The sequence below is a fragment of the Drosophila albomicans genome, chromosome 2L, assembly GCF_009650485.2.
Source record: "Drosophila albomicans strain 15112-1751.03 chromosome 2L, ASM965048v2, whole genome shotgun sequence".
NCBI classification, from domain to species: Eukaryota; Metazoa; Arthropoda; class Insecta; order Diptera; family Drosophilidae; genus Drosophila; species Drosophila albomicans.
Window position 1 is genome coordinate 12,834,051 of NC_047628.2, and position 17,755 is coordinate 12,851,805.

At 40.1% G+C, this 17,755-nt stretch overlaps 1 protein-coding gene across 2 annotated transcripts; it reads right to left on the reverse strand.

Moving 5' to 3' along the window:
- Nucleotides 1-886: 886 nt before the first annotated feature.
- Nucleotides 887-17,273, reverse strand: LOC117565034 (putative uncharacterized protein DDB_G0271606). 2 transcript variants are annotated; one of them, XM_052002208.1, is made up of 5 exons: nucleotides 16,555-17,273; nucleotides 3,060-4,114; nucleotides 2,811-2,999; nucleotides 1,840-2,082; nucleotides 887-1,761 (listed from the first exon to the last, which is right to left on the reverse strand). In XM_052002208.1, exons 2-5 carry the CDS (start codon nucleotides 4,023-4,025, stop codon nucleotides 1,231-1,233), a joined length of 1,929 nt encoding a protein of 642 aa, XP_051858168.1. In that variant the 5' UTR covers nucleotides 4,026-4,114; nucleotides 16,555-17,273; the 3' UTR covers nucleotides 887-1,230. The 2 variants fall into 2 exon arrangements, with proteins under 2 accessions (XP_051858168.1, XP_034099874.2); XM_034243983.2 differs by having other exon boundaries at nucleotides 887-1,764; nucleotides 16,555-17,272.
- Nucleotides 17,274-17,755: the final 482 nt, after the last annotated feature.

Genomic DNA, 17,755 nt, shown 5'->3' on the forward strand with positions numbered 1-17,755 from the left:
CTGTTGTTGTTGTTGTAGTAGCTGCCAGTTTTGTGAATGAATGTGATACCCAGGCTGACTCGCAATTGGCAAAGGCAAAAATCAGGTTAAACAGCTCTGTGGTAATTTACGTTTGTCTCAAAGCAACAAGAACAACAACAGCGGCGGCTTTGGCAGCAACAACAATAGTTAGTGTGAGCCACAAAACAAGTCTTTAAGTAGCGGGCAGCAAAGCGTAGAAAGCTGGCGACCAAAACAAAGCACAAAGCAACGCAAGCAAAAACTGTGTAATGTGATTAATTTTATGGCCAGCCACCAGATGAATGTGTGGCAACTTTAGAACATTTGTAACAGTTACATCTCAGTCTCCGTCTTCATCCGCTTCAAGGTTAGTAAGCTTCGCACTCCAAATGCAAATTAGTTATGCCGAAATAGGAAATTAGCTACTCGTTGTTGCTCCGCCAAATTGCATACTGCCAAGAGTGTGACCGTAACCGCATAACTGACATTATCTCCAGGGACGTGCTCATAATTAGATGCTCAAAATGGCGTCGCTGGGAGATCGATAGCAATCGCTCGTAGTCAATGGCATCACTGGGGACCGGATAATAAATGGATATTAAAAATGCCAACTCAATGTAGGGCTAATAATTGGATAGGCAAAATGACAGTGCTAGACTCTGGATAATAATACGTTACGTTAGTTAAGTTGGGTATTCAAAATGTCATCAGTTGAGTGTGATAATAATTAGTTGCAAGAAATGCAACGTTATTAAAATGGTATTTTTACAGGTATGTTAAAAGCTTAGGGCAGAAATATTTTTTTACTGACTTTGGACAAATGCAAACTCCCTTATAATGACATTTTAATGTATTTTCGTTGATCGAACAAATAAAACGATTTGCATAGTTATGAAAATATTTGTTGCATTGTATTTTTTGTTGTTTGTTTTTGAGGACAGCTCATTTGTTCGTATACTCATCGTGGTAGCTGTTGATGTTAGTCTAACATCTCTGTTCTGTTAATGTTAGCTTAACATGCGAGTGCATTCGAAATGTAAAATGTAAAAAAATTAACAGTCAAGGATTACACGAAAATCGATATGTTGAGTATTTCATCTTCTTGTTTTAAATAAAGCGCTTAAGCTTAAACTTTGTACAATGTGTGTTTAGTAAGTAGGTGTGTTTGTGTTTGTGGATGTGTGTGTGTGTTGTTAGCCAAGTTTTAGTTTTGTTTGTATTGGTAAATGCTTAGAGCGGTTCAAGTGCTGTGGCAGCATGTGGGCTCCCTTCCAGCTTGCGCCACACCACGTTGCACATCTCGCGCACCAGCGCCTTCTCGCCATCATCCATCTGATCCAAAGCATTGCCCGCCAAATTTCCGAGACGATCTCGTTCCAACTGCTCTCGCACCTCGAGCACTTGCAGGGCACGAACAACAGCCTCGGGACGACCGGCGATGGGTTCGGGCAACTGTTGCATTTGCATTGCTGCCGCAGCAGCTGCAACCGCCTGACTGATGTCCTGCTGGCTGTGAAGATGTGGAGGTGGAGGAGGATGTGGCGAAGGCGCTAATTTGGCTGGTGATGCGACTGTTGCTTTTGCTGCTGCTGTTGTTGTTGATTGTCCCTGCTGCTGCTGTTGTTGTGATTGCTGCTGTTGCTGCTGCTGCATATTGGCTGTGGGCGTGGTGCGCTCTTCCTCCAGCTGCTGGATGCGTCGCTCCAACGAGCGCACATATTGCAACGTCTGATCGTTCAGCGTGTGAGCGTTGCGCAGATCCTGCTGCAGAATATTTCGGGGCATACCATTAGTTAGATTGTGTATGTGTGTTGCAATCGAGTCTGTCTCGCTACTTACCGGCAATTGGCGTTGTTCCGCATAGTTGCGCAGCGCTGTGATTGTCTCATCCGCGTTCGTGCTTGAACTGGAGCCGTCGCCATCATCTCGCAGCGCGTTGCGCGTCGCTGCTCCGCAGCCGGCGCACAGAGCATTTGCTGCCACATGGGCGCGCTCCTCGTCCAGATACAGACAGAGCTCCTTCAGCTCCAAATTGTCCGTGATCAGTTCCTGCTGCTTGTCATCCAGCTGCCGCAGTTTGTTCTGGTTAAAATGAAAGAAGGGTTTGAATAACACTCGTTTAACAGAGGCAGGGCTTATGTTATTTAACTAACAGTCTCCTAACAGAGGCGGTAAGAATAGTTTAACAGTAGTAATGTTACTTAACAGGCGCTTAACAATACAGTAGTAGCAATGTTATTTTTATAACAGTCGCATTAATGTAAATTAACAGTAAAGTGCATAGATATCTTTTAAATGTAAATTTGTATAATACAAACAATACTACCGAAAGTTATAGTTCTTGGTTTTAATTCAGTTTAATACTAATCTAACTTCTTTATTATAAATTACTTAATAATTCAGTTTACCACTAATCTAACTTCTTTAATATAAATAACTTATTGGACCGTACATCAAATCTACTCAGAGTGTAATTCATAATTGCCCAGTTGCAGTTAAAGGGTCTAATTACTATTATTATTAAATAGTCTAACTATCAAAAAGATATCCATATTATTGTAATATTTGCTATAATATAATATTATAGCAAAAATACAAAAAAAAATTGTGTCTGTCGTTATTAGTGTTACGATTTACAATGATGTATTTAAAATTATATTTTGTTGATTTAATAATATAGTACTCTAAGAGTATATATTCAACAAATTCCTCACAACGATTAGCAAATGTTTAATCTGCTTACAGATCTACCAAGTACAGCTACACTGTTAACGTAACAGCATAGAACTTAACAGACACTGTTAACTCACCTGATAGGCTGCCACCTCCTGCCGCATCACACTGGCCGTGTATCGTCCAAAGCGCTGCCATTCGCGTGCCAGCTTGCGTCCCTTTTGACGATCATCGTCCAGAAAGCAGCACAAATCGCGCAATTCCTGATTGTCATCCAGCAGACGCTGATTTTGTTCCTTCAGCGCGCGGAGCTCATTCACCAGGGACTGTTAAAGAGTGAAGCGTATTACATTCAACTGTTCAACATATGTTATTAATTTTATTACCTGCAATTGTCGATTCTGTTCGACTGTTAAACGTCCGCCATTGGCTGTTGTTGTTGGAATGCCCGTGGCTGCCACACTGGATGAGGTGACCGATGCAACGGGCGACGGATGTTCCTGTTCCGGTTTGCGCACAAACTTTAGCATATCCTGTTTGCCTACAGACTGTTGTTGCTGCTGCTGTTGCTGCAGATAGCGCTGCTGTTGTCGCTGTTGTTGCTGCTGCTGCTTAACAGAGTCTGGTATATAGATGCTGGATAATTGTGGGATATCCGGTGGATACTTCAAAGGCAAGTGTGGCTTCAAAATGCCACCACCAGCTGCTGGACCCGGCTGCGGCGGTGGCTGATAGCGAGGGGGGATCGAGTGAGCGGGCGCCTTTAAATGTGCCTTAAGCGTCGATTGCTGCTGCTGCTGTTGTTGTTGCTGTTGTTGCTGCTGCTGCAATTGATAGAAGCTGCGTCGCGTGGGCGGCAACTCTTTAGAACTGTTATTGATCTGTTGTTGTTGCTGTTGTTGTTGTTGGATGGGGAGACGAGAAACAGTTGCTGCTGTTGCTGTTGCGTGCTGTGTGTGTTGCTGTTGTGTCGAGTGTTGCTGATGTATTGTGGCCACAGTTTGCAGCTGATGCGACTGTGCAGGCGACTGCGCTGCCGGCGTCGGCGTTGGCGTTACGCTTTGCTGCGCTGCTGTTGTCGCTGCTGTTGTTGTTGTTGATGGCAGCAATGAGCGTCTCTGCTGAAATTGTTGCTGCTGTTGTTGTTGTTGCTGCTGCTGCTGCTTACTAATCGTCGCTGTTGTTTTATGTACAATTTTGTCAACGCTATTAATTTTTATCAAATTGCTTGGAGCTGTATTTGAAGTTGTTGCCTTTTGCTGTTGTTGTTGTTGTTGCTGATTCTTCAGTTGTTGCTGTAGTTGTAGTTGAAGTTGTTGTTGCTGCTGCTGCTGCTGTTGATTGCCGGACATTTTTATGTTGTTCCTTCCCTGTTGTTTGCACTTTTTATTTTTATGTTTATGTTTACTTTAAATTAGTTGTGTCTTTTTGGGTCTACGACCTGCAAAGAGATAAATAAAAAGGTAACATTAGCGAAAAAGTAGAAAAAACACACACAAAAAGTAAATGGTAGATAAACATAAATCAGTTGATTGCAAACTGTAATTGATGCGACAGCTGAGGGCAACGACGACAGCAATAATTAAACTGCCATTAGACAGATAGAAAGTGAAATTGTGCATTTATCGCACCAGTGCAGCCATGACACATGCCTCAAGCCACATGCTGCATGCCACATGCTGCTTGTCGCAGACACTCACACACACACACAACAATTTCCTTGTCTGCCGCGCAACGAAGCGTCGTAAACTCCCAAAGTCGCTGACATTGCCACGAACGTACGTCAAAGTTACTGTCAAACTGCTATTGTCACAGTCACAGTCACTGTCAAACGGTTACTGTTACTAACGCTGTTAATGGCGTCGTCGTTTCTGGTTTCAAAACCAAGTGTGTGACTATCTCTAGAGAGGATCTTGAAAGCGAAACCCAACAGCAGCTGCTCAGTTTGTGTTTAGTCAATTGAATTGTAAAGCGTGACAGGCGCAATTATGTTAAGCTGCTAAAAGCTAGAAAGTCACATCAATATCTTAGCATGCTATCGCGATTTGTCATTAGAACTTTCGCTATTTGTGCAAAATATTGTTCTGTTCTATTTAATAGCGCTAATTGCAGAGCTCTGTTAAGCTGGTAGCTTTCATGCTGCATTAAGCACATCACTATTAAGATGCTGCTGCATTTCTCATTCCCTCATTCTGCTTGAGCTGCAGAGTCATGTTAACCTGCTGTTAAGTGTTACAGCAAAAGTCTAGTGATTAACTTCTTGAGTATAACTACTTTTATTTTCCTGTAAAATAATTTTAAAGATTTCAAGTGTTTGCAAAAAAAAAACATTTTTTTCTTTTAATTAAAAATAAATATAATAAAAATTAAAATTTAATCATTTAAATAATAATAACATTTCATTTTAATGCTATGCAATAAAAATTATAATTTTATCAATCAAATAATAAGAAAATTTCATTTTTATTATATAGTATGCCAAATTGTTTTTAAACAGTTAATGCTGTCTTCTATAGGTATTCTCTGTCATCTTATTTTTAGTAATTTGGCGTTCTATTACATATTTTTGACACCTCGTTTTTTAATGTGCATAATATTCTGATATGATCTGCGGACAGTCGCATATCTTTTATGCCAATCAGATATCAAGCAATTTCGTGATTTTCACATTAAAAAACGTCCAAAGTTTTTGCCACTCTTCTTTTATTGCCCCATTGTAAGCGAATGAAGATACAACTTATACTTATGGCTTAAAGGTAGAAGAATTCCCACAACTTTTGACTGCGGATGCCACCCACTAAGTATGGGAAACCGGCTCTGCACAATTTTGCGGCTCAACACCTTCCCTCCCTTTCCTTTCTGCACAATAAGTTGGCTCGAGGCTGCGCGAGTTGAAAAAGAACCGCTTTTGGATTTACATACAGCTTGTTTGGGGCTTTTCGGCTTGTTATTATTATTACAACAACCGCGCATTAAAAGTGCCACTAATTACACCAATTTATTATTGTGTTGTGAAGACCAAAAACAAAACAGAGCTAACACCTAATAGTTAGAAACGCCCAACACCACCCCACCACACACACTCACAGACAATGGTAACCATTAGCAAGTTCAGCAATAAAAATAAAATATAAGCAACGACGACAACTCTGGTTAAGAGAGAGCTTTAAGAGCGCGCCACACGCCAGCTCGTAAACAAGACAGGGACAGCGATATCGGAGCAGGCGGAAGGCGTTAACGTACGCATAAGTAGGCAAAAAAAAAAATATATATGAAAAAGTGCGTTTCAATGCGATGCCGAAGGCAACCAGGTGATGATTTGCTATTTATAGGGTTTAAGCCACATTTATGAAGGTCTCTTTAAGTGGTAAAGCTCTAGGCAAAGGCAAAACTTGTCGGCTAATCTAAAAGAACCTTGATTTGATAGGCTGCGCACTTAAAATATAAAAAAATAAAAAACATTTCATTAAATTTCACCCCAGCTGCGAATTGAGAATCATGGTATCATACATAAGTTAAGATGCGATCGTTGACTTTGCTATGCAAACCATCTTGTGTGTTGTTCTGCTTACTGACAATCTTGAATTTGCTGTACCATGTAAACATTTGCTCTTATTTCGCTTTCGCAGCGAGAGCAGGTTAAATGAGGATAAAAGCTTTTTGCGCATTTCATTGTGATTGACATATTGCGCTGTAAGCTCTCAGCATACGTGGAATAGTTCTGCGACACATTAACATACACACACAAGCACATATACACTTATAATTACATGCATGACTTTGAGTGTATATGAAAATGAACTTTCATGCCAAGTGTCTTTTTTTGTACGTTGTTACTCGTGAGAGAGACTAAGTAGGCATATAAAGGTTGGTTGGCGGAATGATCGCACCACGTATTGGCATTTCCGACTGGCGACCCCAGTGTCGTCTTTATTGAAATCGACCCCAGTGCCCAAGTCGAAGCCCCGGCCCAGGCTCAGACTGAGACCAAGACTGCGACTCACGGCACGGCAATCAAAAGCAACAAATCTACAGCAACAACAATGAGAGCAATATTTGTGCTCATTAAGCGTAACTGACACACGAAGTTTTTGTGCTGATGTTGCTGCTTTTTTTTTTTGGAGGGTTTCTTCATTTCGCAAGTCGCCAAATACAACGTCGCCTGTTTCAACTGGAGTCTGTGTCAGTGTGAACACACATACATACAAGTACACCAACACAGTAACATAAATCTGCCTCGGCCGCCCCCTTATTCCACGTCCCTTGCTTTGTGGCTTTTGGCGAGTGAGTGAGAAGTTGAAATTGTTGTTGGCTTCTCGCATTGTTTTTGTGCTTGCTTTTTTGTAGTTGTAGTTGAAGTTGTTGCTTTTGCTTTTGGCAATTTCATTTTCGTCCGCGACTGTGGCTCCATCTACAGAGAGCGATTGCTATTATTTGAAGGTAATTCGATGATTTACAACTGTTGGCTTTGTGTTTTGTTAAGTTTTCTTTCAGAATGTACCTCTCTACATCTCTGACTCGCGTTGTGTGTGGGGCAACAACAACAATAATTTTTTCAAAGCAAAAACAAAGGGCCAGTCAGTCATTCAACAGCCTGGCAGCAGCAGCCTGTCCAAGCCTTGCCTTTGCTTTTGCCTGCCGCATTCTTTTGTTATTTCGTAATGGCGACGATGCCGTTTGCTCTTTTTGTATCTGTTTTTCGCTGTAATTTTTGCATAGCAGACAGCTATCAGAGGGGGCCCAACATGCCAATATGCTTTTGTCCGTCTTTCTTCCAACTCTTGTTGTTGTTGCGTATGCGCTGTAAGTTCTGCGCCGCCGTTTTACATTTCGCACCTGTTGTTGTCATTTTCGCGCTTTCGCTTAAAGCAGATGTTGTTGCCAGGAGAACTTCGCGGCAGAGTTGACAGCTTAAATAGGATTTAAAGAGAGAGTCGTCCAAATTGATTGCCAACTGTTTGCAAATACAAATTTTAATGATAAGTGCGTATACATCCATGATAGAGCGAGCTAGCAACACGTTAACAGATGGCATTGTCATTAACAGTGTTGCTATTCCACCCTCCCACTCAATCAGGTTGCCAGCTGACAGCAGCTGTGTGCGCTGTTAATTGACAGCAGCTGTGAGCTCTGTTAGAGCTGAGTCGAGCTTTCACCTTTCTTATGCTATCAATCATTTAATCGCAACCCAATTAATTGTTGGCAAATGAACACACACAAATATGTTACAAATGTATCAGTTTTGCAATGTTGTGCCAAAATCACAGCATATTTTTTGTTTGCGTGTTTTAACAGTAAGCAATTATTTAGTTATGACTTGTAGGCTCAGCTTACAACATAAAGCTTTCGTTGTAAACGACATAAAAGATTACGTAAGGGCAATTTTTGTTGTGTATGGAACTTTCTTAACATTAGGTGTTTGCCGTTAAAAGAAGTATTTTTAAAGTAAAATTGCTTCAACAGTCAAAAATGGCGTACGTGATTTTTTGCTAATTTCTGCAATACATCATTATGTTTTTGATATTTTTGACAGTCGGCATATTTTTTGTTAATGTACATTTGTTTTTCTTCGTTTTAATAGCATTGCTCAAAGAAGCTTGAAACAAGTGTTTAATTAAGGAAATGAACGTAGACCTAAAATAAATAAACACACTTGTTGAGGGGGGACTGAGCAAACATCAATTTAATATACCATAAAAATAATAAGCAAAAAGAATTGGTTAATAAATAAAACGAGAAACGAAGGCAAAAAAAAGAAACAACAAAAAATACGTGAACATTGCTGAAAGGTACTCAAGGTTAAGAAATCTCTTTAAAAAAAAGCACACGCACAACAGCTTTTTTATTTTTTTGGATTGGATGTGATGACAGCAGCAACAACAACAACGACAGTATGGCGACGTCGACAGCGACAGAGACGAGAAAACCACAAGTCATGTGGGTTAAGTACACTTACTTAACAACACAATTCAAAACTGACCGCGCGCACAGACAATGAAATTTGTAATGAAAGGTAAAGCTCAGCTCACGACGACGATGGCGACTGTGACAGAGACAGCAAAAGCAACAACGTGTGAGTGAATAGCATAAACCAGGGCTGGCAAATGTAATTTAAAAACAAATACATTTAAAGCTGCAGGGTTAATCAACAGCGCAAAATAATATGCATCCTTACAGCTGTTAAGTTTAAGGAGCGCCATGTTAATGTCAAGTTTGCAGCCCTGCGCCAAGCTTGAAGACTTCAACAGCCACCCACAGCATGAACCGGCAAAGCGAACGAACGCATGAATTTGTGACAAGAAAACCCGCACACGAAAAAAGCACAAGCGCAAAGACAAACGAAACACCCACACATTAGCACACACAGACACATGAGACGGACAGGCAGATATTGCTCTCTCGATCTACACGCTTCATTGCATTTGCATTGCACGCACTAAAAACGCGTGGTATATGTGTGCCGATGTGTCTGTGTGTATCGTTTTTCAAATGTAGCTCGAAAAACGCCTTCGTCGCTTGTATCAAATGACAAACGACAACATCGGCGTCGCAGTCGCCGTCTCAGTCAACAGCGCTAAGACAGACAGATGACTTGTGAGAAAGAGGCGACCGGCGAAAATTTCATGAATGAACCACGACTAAGACAAAAGGAAGCGTGTGCGCGACAGAGACAGAGGGACTCGCCTTGGCGCGTTGCTCATTTATCAATCGTGTAGGCAGAAGGGAGATGACGCTGTCAATGGGAAGAAGGAGGAAACAATGGTGGGGGACACTGTTGAATCATAAGACGATTAAATTGCACGTGACACCGTGACTGGAAAAGCCGCTAAATTTATCAATCACTGATCACCGTAACATTCGTGAGCATTCGGTCCACGAATTCTGAGAAGCTTTGTAAAATGATACCCAAAAAAAACGTCAATGAAATGGATGCCCACGAATGTGGCCCAAATGAAATCAAAGATTTTTAGCCAGCCAACTAATTAAAAGCAATTTGAAATGCCGCCCACCCACCATGCTTACTAGGCGCATTCCATTTTGTTGTTCTCGTTCCCTTCACTCTCTTTTATACTTGTGTGATCATTATAAATTTATACGTCTAGCACGAAACTTACAACAGCGCAGGGAAAAAGAAACAAAAGCGGGCGCCGACACAAGAATTAAAAGCTCTTGGGAGAAAACTACACATCATAGAGGTTAAGCCGCAAGTCAAGCTGCCGATTCGAATGTGGAGCGTAGGGCGGAGAATGTCACGAAACGTGGAAGTGGAAGCTCTTCCAACTGCGCGCAGCCGCAACAGCTGCTGTTAACAAAACATCTTTACAGCTGTTATTCTGTCCCACTGCGCACTGTTAACTGCGCACTGTTAACACAACATTGCATATACAGTTTACAGTCATATCCTTCAGGCGCAACAGCATATGCCGCTGTTAACTTAACATTCCATTTATAGCATACATTCATAGTCACCCACTAATAGCAACACATCAACAACTAAGGCTACTAAAAAGCTAAAACTACTCCAATTCCAGTTTAAGTTCCAACATGTAATCCCAAATATCGCACCATAAAAAGTACCAAAGCGCTGCCCACGTCAGCGACGTCAGAGCTTGCTACAAATGGCGTTCAATTCTCCAACCAGCAGCGCCACAATTAATCACAGAATGTGTTTAGGTTGTAAGTAAGTCTGTGAGTGTGTGTGCTTTATAATAAAGCTATAAACAACATCGAGAAAATCGAAAGTAGCTAACAAATTCAACGGCAGCAAATTAATGAAACGCCTGACCAAACAATGGACCCCCGTCTCTTCACCAACTCTCAAGCGAGCAGAACATTAGCATAAATAAATTTTAAAGTTTTTTTTCCTCTTTTATTTGAAATTGAGAAACCTTTCCCATATATGAACATGATTATTCAAAATGGAAAGAAAACTGAAGAATTCAAATTTACACCTGAAATTGGGGGAATGAGAACTGCTAAAGAAATTTCCATTCGAAAAAATCAAAACAAAAACAAGTGTATTAAGTGAGATAGATTGTGCTCGACCTAAAGATACGCTGTAGTTAGTTTTTTAGGTTGTAACTGATTCTAGACCATGTCAACTATTTTAGAATCCATTTGAAAGCAGTTAGTTAATTTATTTTAATATTTAGTAATAATTCTAAGTTTAACTCTAAACTTCAATTTCAATCTCACATCTGTAAAAATAAAAAGAATAATTTGAAAACTTTATAACAACTGCTCATTATACCCTTCTTAAGACTATTTTAGGGGACTAGGGTACGCATACAAACAAAAAAAAGAAGTTTTTCCACCGTTGTGCTAGATGATAATTAAATATTTGTACATTTGAACTTTACTGGGTTAAGAGGCCAGCTCAAAAAAAAAAAAAACAAAAAAACACAAATAGATAGACAAAAGTCTACATACATATGTATGTTATATGTTTATCTGTCTATCCGCCTAAGGTTGGGTTAGTTCGTCAGGTTGTTGAGGTTTAATGTTGTTTTTAGCAAACGAATCCGTTTACAAGTTCTTAATGCTGGCTGAAAGATTGATGCTTTGTTGTATTTGATACAACTTCGAGAGTCTGCCTAAAATATATGCAGACACGAATTTGCATATTTAGGCAATTTTTTACGATGCTGCCGCCTTCAACCTATTCTTGCTGTTGAGGGCGTGGTAATGAGTTAAATTCGAAAGTTGTTGTAATAATGTTTCTTGTTGTTGCTTATTTATTTTTACAAGTTTTCTCGATCTTTTGCTCATTTACATGCATAAATTATTTGCGTCTAGTATTTGTGTTCTCGATCTGCGTTTCTCGATGTGGCAACATTTCGCCATGAAATCGACAAGTTTATAGCGCACCTTTGTTGTTTTGTGTTTTGCGAGTCGTTAAAAATCAAATGATGCCATAAACCATAAACATAAGTTCCAAATGGAAATTTGGACTATTTGTAATGCTCGTGTTCTCGACTTTGCTTCTTGGTGGGATTGGTGCTCAACTATTATAATGATATGCAGCTTCGAGAATTGAGACCTGAGCATTGAGCATTGAGTATTGGGATTGGATATTTGTTTATTCAGCATTTTTATTTTTTTCGGGGAGTGTCAACCAATAGCTGTTTACATTATGCATATGCGATTAATCGTAAATAACTCTCAAAGCGCATAACTGTTAACTGGACCAGAAAATGTCTGGTTATGATTGATGGAAGACTCGTGATCATTCACTAGGAAAATGAGCAAACAAATTGCAGATATGTTTTTGCATTTGCATATTTTGTTTAAAAAAAAAAAAAGGAAAGTAAGTGGATCTCAGGCAAGCAAATATTTCCGTAAAACTTTTTATCGTGGATTTAAACCACTTGCGGTTGACATTTTTGTAAATTTCTACTAATGCTTATAAAAATGTTTACTTAAGAAAATAAATATACATATATAAATTCTGAAATACATATAACAAATTTGCAAATTTCAAGTTCAATTTTCTCTAAGAATTCTCGATTTTCTATATGATTAGAAATCGTTCTCCTTAACCTACAAAAAAAAACGTGGCTTAAAAATAAAAGCAATAAAAGCAACGAAATAGAAAATGAAAACAAAAAGCAAAACATTATGTAAGCATTAGCACGCTTTAACCCTCAGTTGACTGTTTGTTTATGCTGCCCAAATCCCTCTCGCTCTCTCCCCACACTACCTCCCCACTCACCTACATGGGCGACACGCTTTTCACAGTTCACAGCAAGCGTGAACGAACCATAAAATACAACAACAACAAGAACAACAACAGCGCAATAAATGCCACAGGCAATAGGCAATGCAGCCCAATTAATTTTCTATTAATTTTTCTGATTTTTTCCTTCTTCTTCGTCTTACGAATAATCATACGTAATAGGTAATGCCATAAAAGCGGAAACCATTAAAATGACTTTAGAAATTGCCGGTTGGTTGTAAGACGGGATGGGGGGGGGGGGGGGAATTCTATTTCCTTTCTTGGACAAAAGCCGCTTATTCCGATGCCCAAGCAATGATATTATGCTACGCTCGCCTTTGTGTGCGACAGAAACTTCCGGATTGAGATTTCATATACAAATAAACACAGCTCTTTGTGTGTTTGTTTATAGATCACGAGCATTTGCGTCTTGAGTTTGCGCTCTTAACCAAGAACTGCGCAGTAGCTATAAGGATAACATAACAATGTTAGTGAAAGCTCTGTTAAAGGGGGATTATAAAAAGATAAAAAAAACTTCTCTTTATTGTATGTGTTAAGAAACATTTATAATTATTTGATAAGTGTGTTGTATATTTAACATTAAGCTTGCGCTGTTAACCAGCAATAATGTTAACCTAACAGCACGGTGCAATGTTATGGAAATGCGCTGTAAAAACTCTGTCAATGTTGGCTTAGATTTTATAGGTATCACTTTAATGCAAAAGGGAAAAGTTGTGGCTTTATTTGATTTATTTGCTGCTCAACAGATCGGTGAAAGGTAAAGGAGGGTATTAATTTAACGGCTATGCGGCCCAACGCACAATGATTGTTGTATTTTTACATAAAGCTAAATTTATGAACTAATTAAAAGGCAGTTCGTGTCGCTGTGCGAAAAAGGCAACCAGAGTGGGAGGGGGAGGTGGTGAGGGGTAAGGGGTAAGGGGAAGGGGAATGAAAAGAAGGGAAGAAGTGGCAGGTAACCCAATACTTGGGACCCATTGAACCATGCCAGATTGTAAGAGGCAACTGAAGCTGTTCGCTCGTCTTTCAACAGCTGTGGCACGTTGCAAGCTTGTTGTTGCCGTTGCCGTTGATGTTGCTGTTATTGCGTTGCTCTCGTTTCGGATGCTGCTGCCTTGTTTATAAATCAAGTCACATTAAGTGTAATAATAAACGCAGATCGTTTGCCCAGCCGGTTTTCTTCAACGGATCGAATTGAATAAGTCATAAAAAACAACAAAAAGCAAAAATAAAAAGGAAAAAAAATGGGAGGTAAGCGAAATTAATAAAACGCACGCCGCAAACGCAAACTCTGACAACATGTGAGTGTTGTCCGTGTATCTGTGTTTGTGTGTGTGTGAGTGGGTAATTTGTATAGAGGGCAGCCTAATAACTTTGCCAGCAGATGCAGAAATGACAAAACGCACGCTTCATTGCAATTCCCCATTCCATCTATCGCTCTTTCACTCTCTCTCAGCTGCTCGCTCTCGTTGTCTCTGTTACGCTAACGATAATGCTGATGGCACAAATTATAGGCAAAGCGAAAGAGCATCAGAGGCAAAAGCCCGGCAGTATTATAACGGGCTGTCAGTAGCGATCGGCAGTGGAAAGTAAGCAAGAAAGTCGGAGGCCGAAGCTGAAGCTGCGACGTCGTTGACGCTGTTGTTGTTGTTGTTGTTCAGACCCACAATTTCCGCCATTTATGACAGTCACAAATCGAGTTATACTCACACCGCACCACAGCAACAGCCTCAGCTACGTACTTTCTAATTTCTAAACGTACTTTTTTTTTGATGCTGCCGTTTCGGTTTTTCGATACCCTCTACAATTAATACCCTAGACGTTGCTATACTTTTAGCAGTACCTAAGCAAAAATTTAATTCAATTATTGTGCCGTCAATACTTTAAGTAATTAGAATATCTGTTATCCTATTCACGTTAATGAATTTATTAACATTGACTGTTATTTCTTTACTCAACTAGACTTGTCACAATAGTTAACATATTTAAACTGTTACACTCCAGGGTATTTGCAAGTCCCCCATTTAGTTTTGCTCTGCGCTTCTTGTCTTCTATTACAACTTTTGTGGCACTATTTTAGCTGAACAAAAACTTGTTTTTAACGGCAACAAAGTGTTAATGTTAATTTGTGTATGCGATATTCTTTGCTTCGTCTTTTTTTTTTTGTTTTTGCCCAAATGGCCGTGCAATAGAAATTTGTTGCCGTTGCTTGCAGTTACATTTTATGTAAATTTTCTACAGCGTTTATCGCACAAAACAATGTTCGCTTAACAGCAGCAGCAGCAGCAGCAGCGAAATGACGTTGACAGCGACAGCAGAAAATGAGCAGCAACATTCTCTACTCTCATACACACACACACACACACCAACACAACCAACGGCAGCTGCAGTTTAGCAGTAAAAGCTGCAGGCCTGTTAGCTTAGGGGGCGGGCCACTTTGCGATTTGTTTGATAGGCTGTTGTGCCAGCTAAATGATGCTTGCTTAGATTAACTGTAACTAAAGCGTGTGTGCTTTCCTGAGCCAGGAAGTTCAAATTTTTTTTAAATTGCTGGCGCAAATTCTTAAGTAGACAATAAGCTAATTTATTTGTATACCTCGCAATGTCAATTGAACTTCTTGGAAAAAATGCCAGTAACATTGTCTGCTGCTGCTGCTTCCCCTTCTCTACACTGATGATGTGCCGTTGTCAATGCAAAAAGCTCTGTTGTCAGTAACATTTTTGCTGCTATTGCTGAGAAAATGTTGCCAACGGTAATGGATGAAGGAGAGTTCCAAGAGTGGAAGAGAGAGAGAGAGAGCGGAGGTTGTTGTTGGTGAGTGGACAGGAAAGTTAAACTAGTTCGAGTTGCTAGCCGAGCGAGGAGAGGCCATAAACTGGGACACTTGTTGCAGCAACTTGCGAACGCTCGCTCTATTGGACGAAATAAAAGAAGCGACCAAAGATGACAGCAGCAAACACACACACACACACACATGAGCACATTCCAAACTTCCCACGCAGCATTGTTGTTGTTGCTGTAACTGGGAGCGGCAACCTAAATTGTCTTAATGGACCATGAAGCTGATATGCAGCAGCCGCGTAAAATAAAAAACTAAAAGGCCGCCCAATTATAAAAATAAAAAACAAGCGTCACAGCGCAGTCGACGTCAACGTCGCAGTCTCTGTGTGCTGCCGAGATAAGCCCATAAGGAAAAGAAAGTTTTTCTTCTTTCTTTCGATGGCCAATTTCATTGACAAAAATAAAAAGCTCTCGCAACGAACTTTGCATAATTGTTGTTGTACGAAATTGACTTAACATATTTCTAACAGCAGCCAGTGCAACAGGTTGCCAGCTCTGCACTCTCTCCCTCTCTTTTTTACTCGCACTGATTTGCTGATGCACATTACATTTCGAAATGCTGCGCACTGTTTGTTGTTGGCCGCTCAATCGGCTTTACCTGCTGCGCACAACAACAACAACAGCAAGCAATGAAAGCAGCAGCAACAGCGTCGTCGTCGGCAGCAACTGCAGTTTTTTGTTTGATCTTCTCTCTTATTGTTGAGCCGATGTCGTGCATCTTTTCCCTGCTGCTTGTTGTTGTTGTTGTTGTTCTTGCTTGTTATTGTTGCTGTTGGTCTCTTGTTTCACTGTGAAATTTATTGGCGCATATAAATGCCTCAAAATTGATGTTATTGTCATTTTTAGGTTGACCCTTTTGCTGGCTGTTAAGATTCTTGCTCTCCTCTTCCTCTATACACTTCGCTCTCTCTCCCATTGTGTGTTGTGTCCTGCTTGTTTTGAAAATTGATTTTTACTTAGATTTTATTGTTGTCAAGATAAGTGGAAAATGGGTTTGATATCGCTGACTGTTTATTGTCTTGTGTGTCTCGGAGGAAAATCGAGGAAAACACACACACACTTACAAAAACGGTGGGCGCGCCCAACTCTTCTAACTGCCAAGTGGGCGTCAGAATAAAGCAATTTGTGCAAGGGAACCGACGACGAGATGAGGCGAGACAGACTTATACGGTTGTTATGAGTTAATTTTGTTTTTCCTTATGAGAACAGACAGAGGGCAGCTAAGTGGGCGGTGTGTTAGAGTAGCCTGACAAGAGGCAGTCGCACTCTTCTAATAAGAACTATGGGGTGAAGTGACACTTACCTAGCAAATGCGATCGATGTCAATAGGTGTGTGATGGGAGAGCTTTTTTGTCAGAAAGCTTCCAGCAGCAGGAAAGTCACGCACACACAAGCACAAGGAGTCTGCGCAATTAGCGTGTAAAATTGCGCAGTCGCGACAACAACAAATACAAATATTTGCAGACGCATGCGCCGCGTTGCTGCTGTTGCCGCATTCCGATGCTGCCACAAAACGCAAACGTGCGTCGCCTTTTCCGCGACTAAATTGTTAAAACAACAGCAGAATTTTCACACAATTTATGTGTAGGCAATAACAACATTCCCCAGTTTCGTTTGTTTGTTTATTGCTAACACACGCACGCATACACACACACTGAAATTATAATCGCAAAACAACAAACATAGGCAAGTTGGCAAACACAATTTTCGCGCACTTCGGCTTTTTCTGTATGTATCTTTTATTGGCTTGAATTTTCCTGCCTGCCCTTTTCGAGAGACACACAAAACGCAGACGCAAACGCAAAACGGGCAGCGACCTGTTGCTTCTTTTTCTTTTCAAATTGGTTTTTTTTTCGTTATTTTTTGCACAACTTGCGTGTTGTACCTAAAACTAGTTAAGAAGAGGGTAGGTGGGGCGAGTATTTGTGGCGCGTGTGTTTAATGTTTGCAACAATAATAATATGCTACAACCGTCGAACTCCGCACAACCGACGCGACCGAAACAACCGCTCAAACAAATTCAACAACAATTTGTTGGGTGTGACCACAGGCAATATTGTCTAAAATGAATGTTAGAGTTTGATATGCCAAAGTGGTTAATTTAACATTTTGGTATATTTCTAAACGCATGTAAAATTACGCGCCACTTTAAACACCCTTTATTTCAGTCTTCCACAATATTTATGCTTTATCATTGAACAGTTCTCATCCCAATATTCAGATTTTCTTAAAAACAAACATTTGTCTGTATACAAATGTCAGCAAAACTAATTTGAAATCTTGAAAAATACCGAAAAGGTGTTTGGGCACTTTATACCAAATATTAAATGTTAAACCGTAATAATTGTTTTTTAAAACCATATTTGTGGCATGTTTGCAATAATTACTGTTTACTAACGCAATAACATCTCCCCATTTTCCATCAAATCATTCAAAAACCAATTCAATTTATTTTAATTTTTGGTTAACAGTGACCGAATAGAAGAATTATCGATTAACGATAG

What these genes read in the sequence shown, in the direction of transcription:
- LOC117565034 (XM_034243983.2), bottom strand. Translation starts at nt 4,025, where the DNA reads ATGTCCGGCAATCAACAGCAGCAGCAGCAGCAACAACAACTTCAACTA. An exon ending in AGGAGGTGGCAGCCTATCAG is followed by an intron (nt 2,083 to 2,810) that starts GTGAGTTAACAG and finishes CATTTTAACCAG; the next exon opens with AACAAACTGCGGCAGCTGGA. An exon ending in CGGAACAACGCCAATTGCCG is followed by an intron (nt 1,765 to 1,839) that starts GTAAGTAGCGAG and finishes AATATTCTGCAG; the next exon opens with CAGGATCTGCGCAACGCTCA.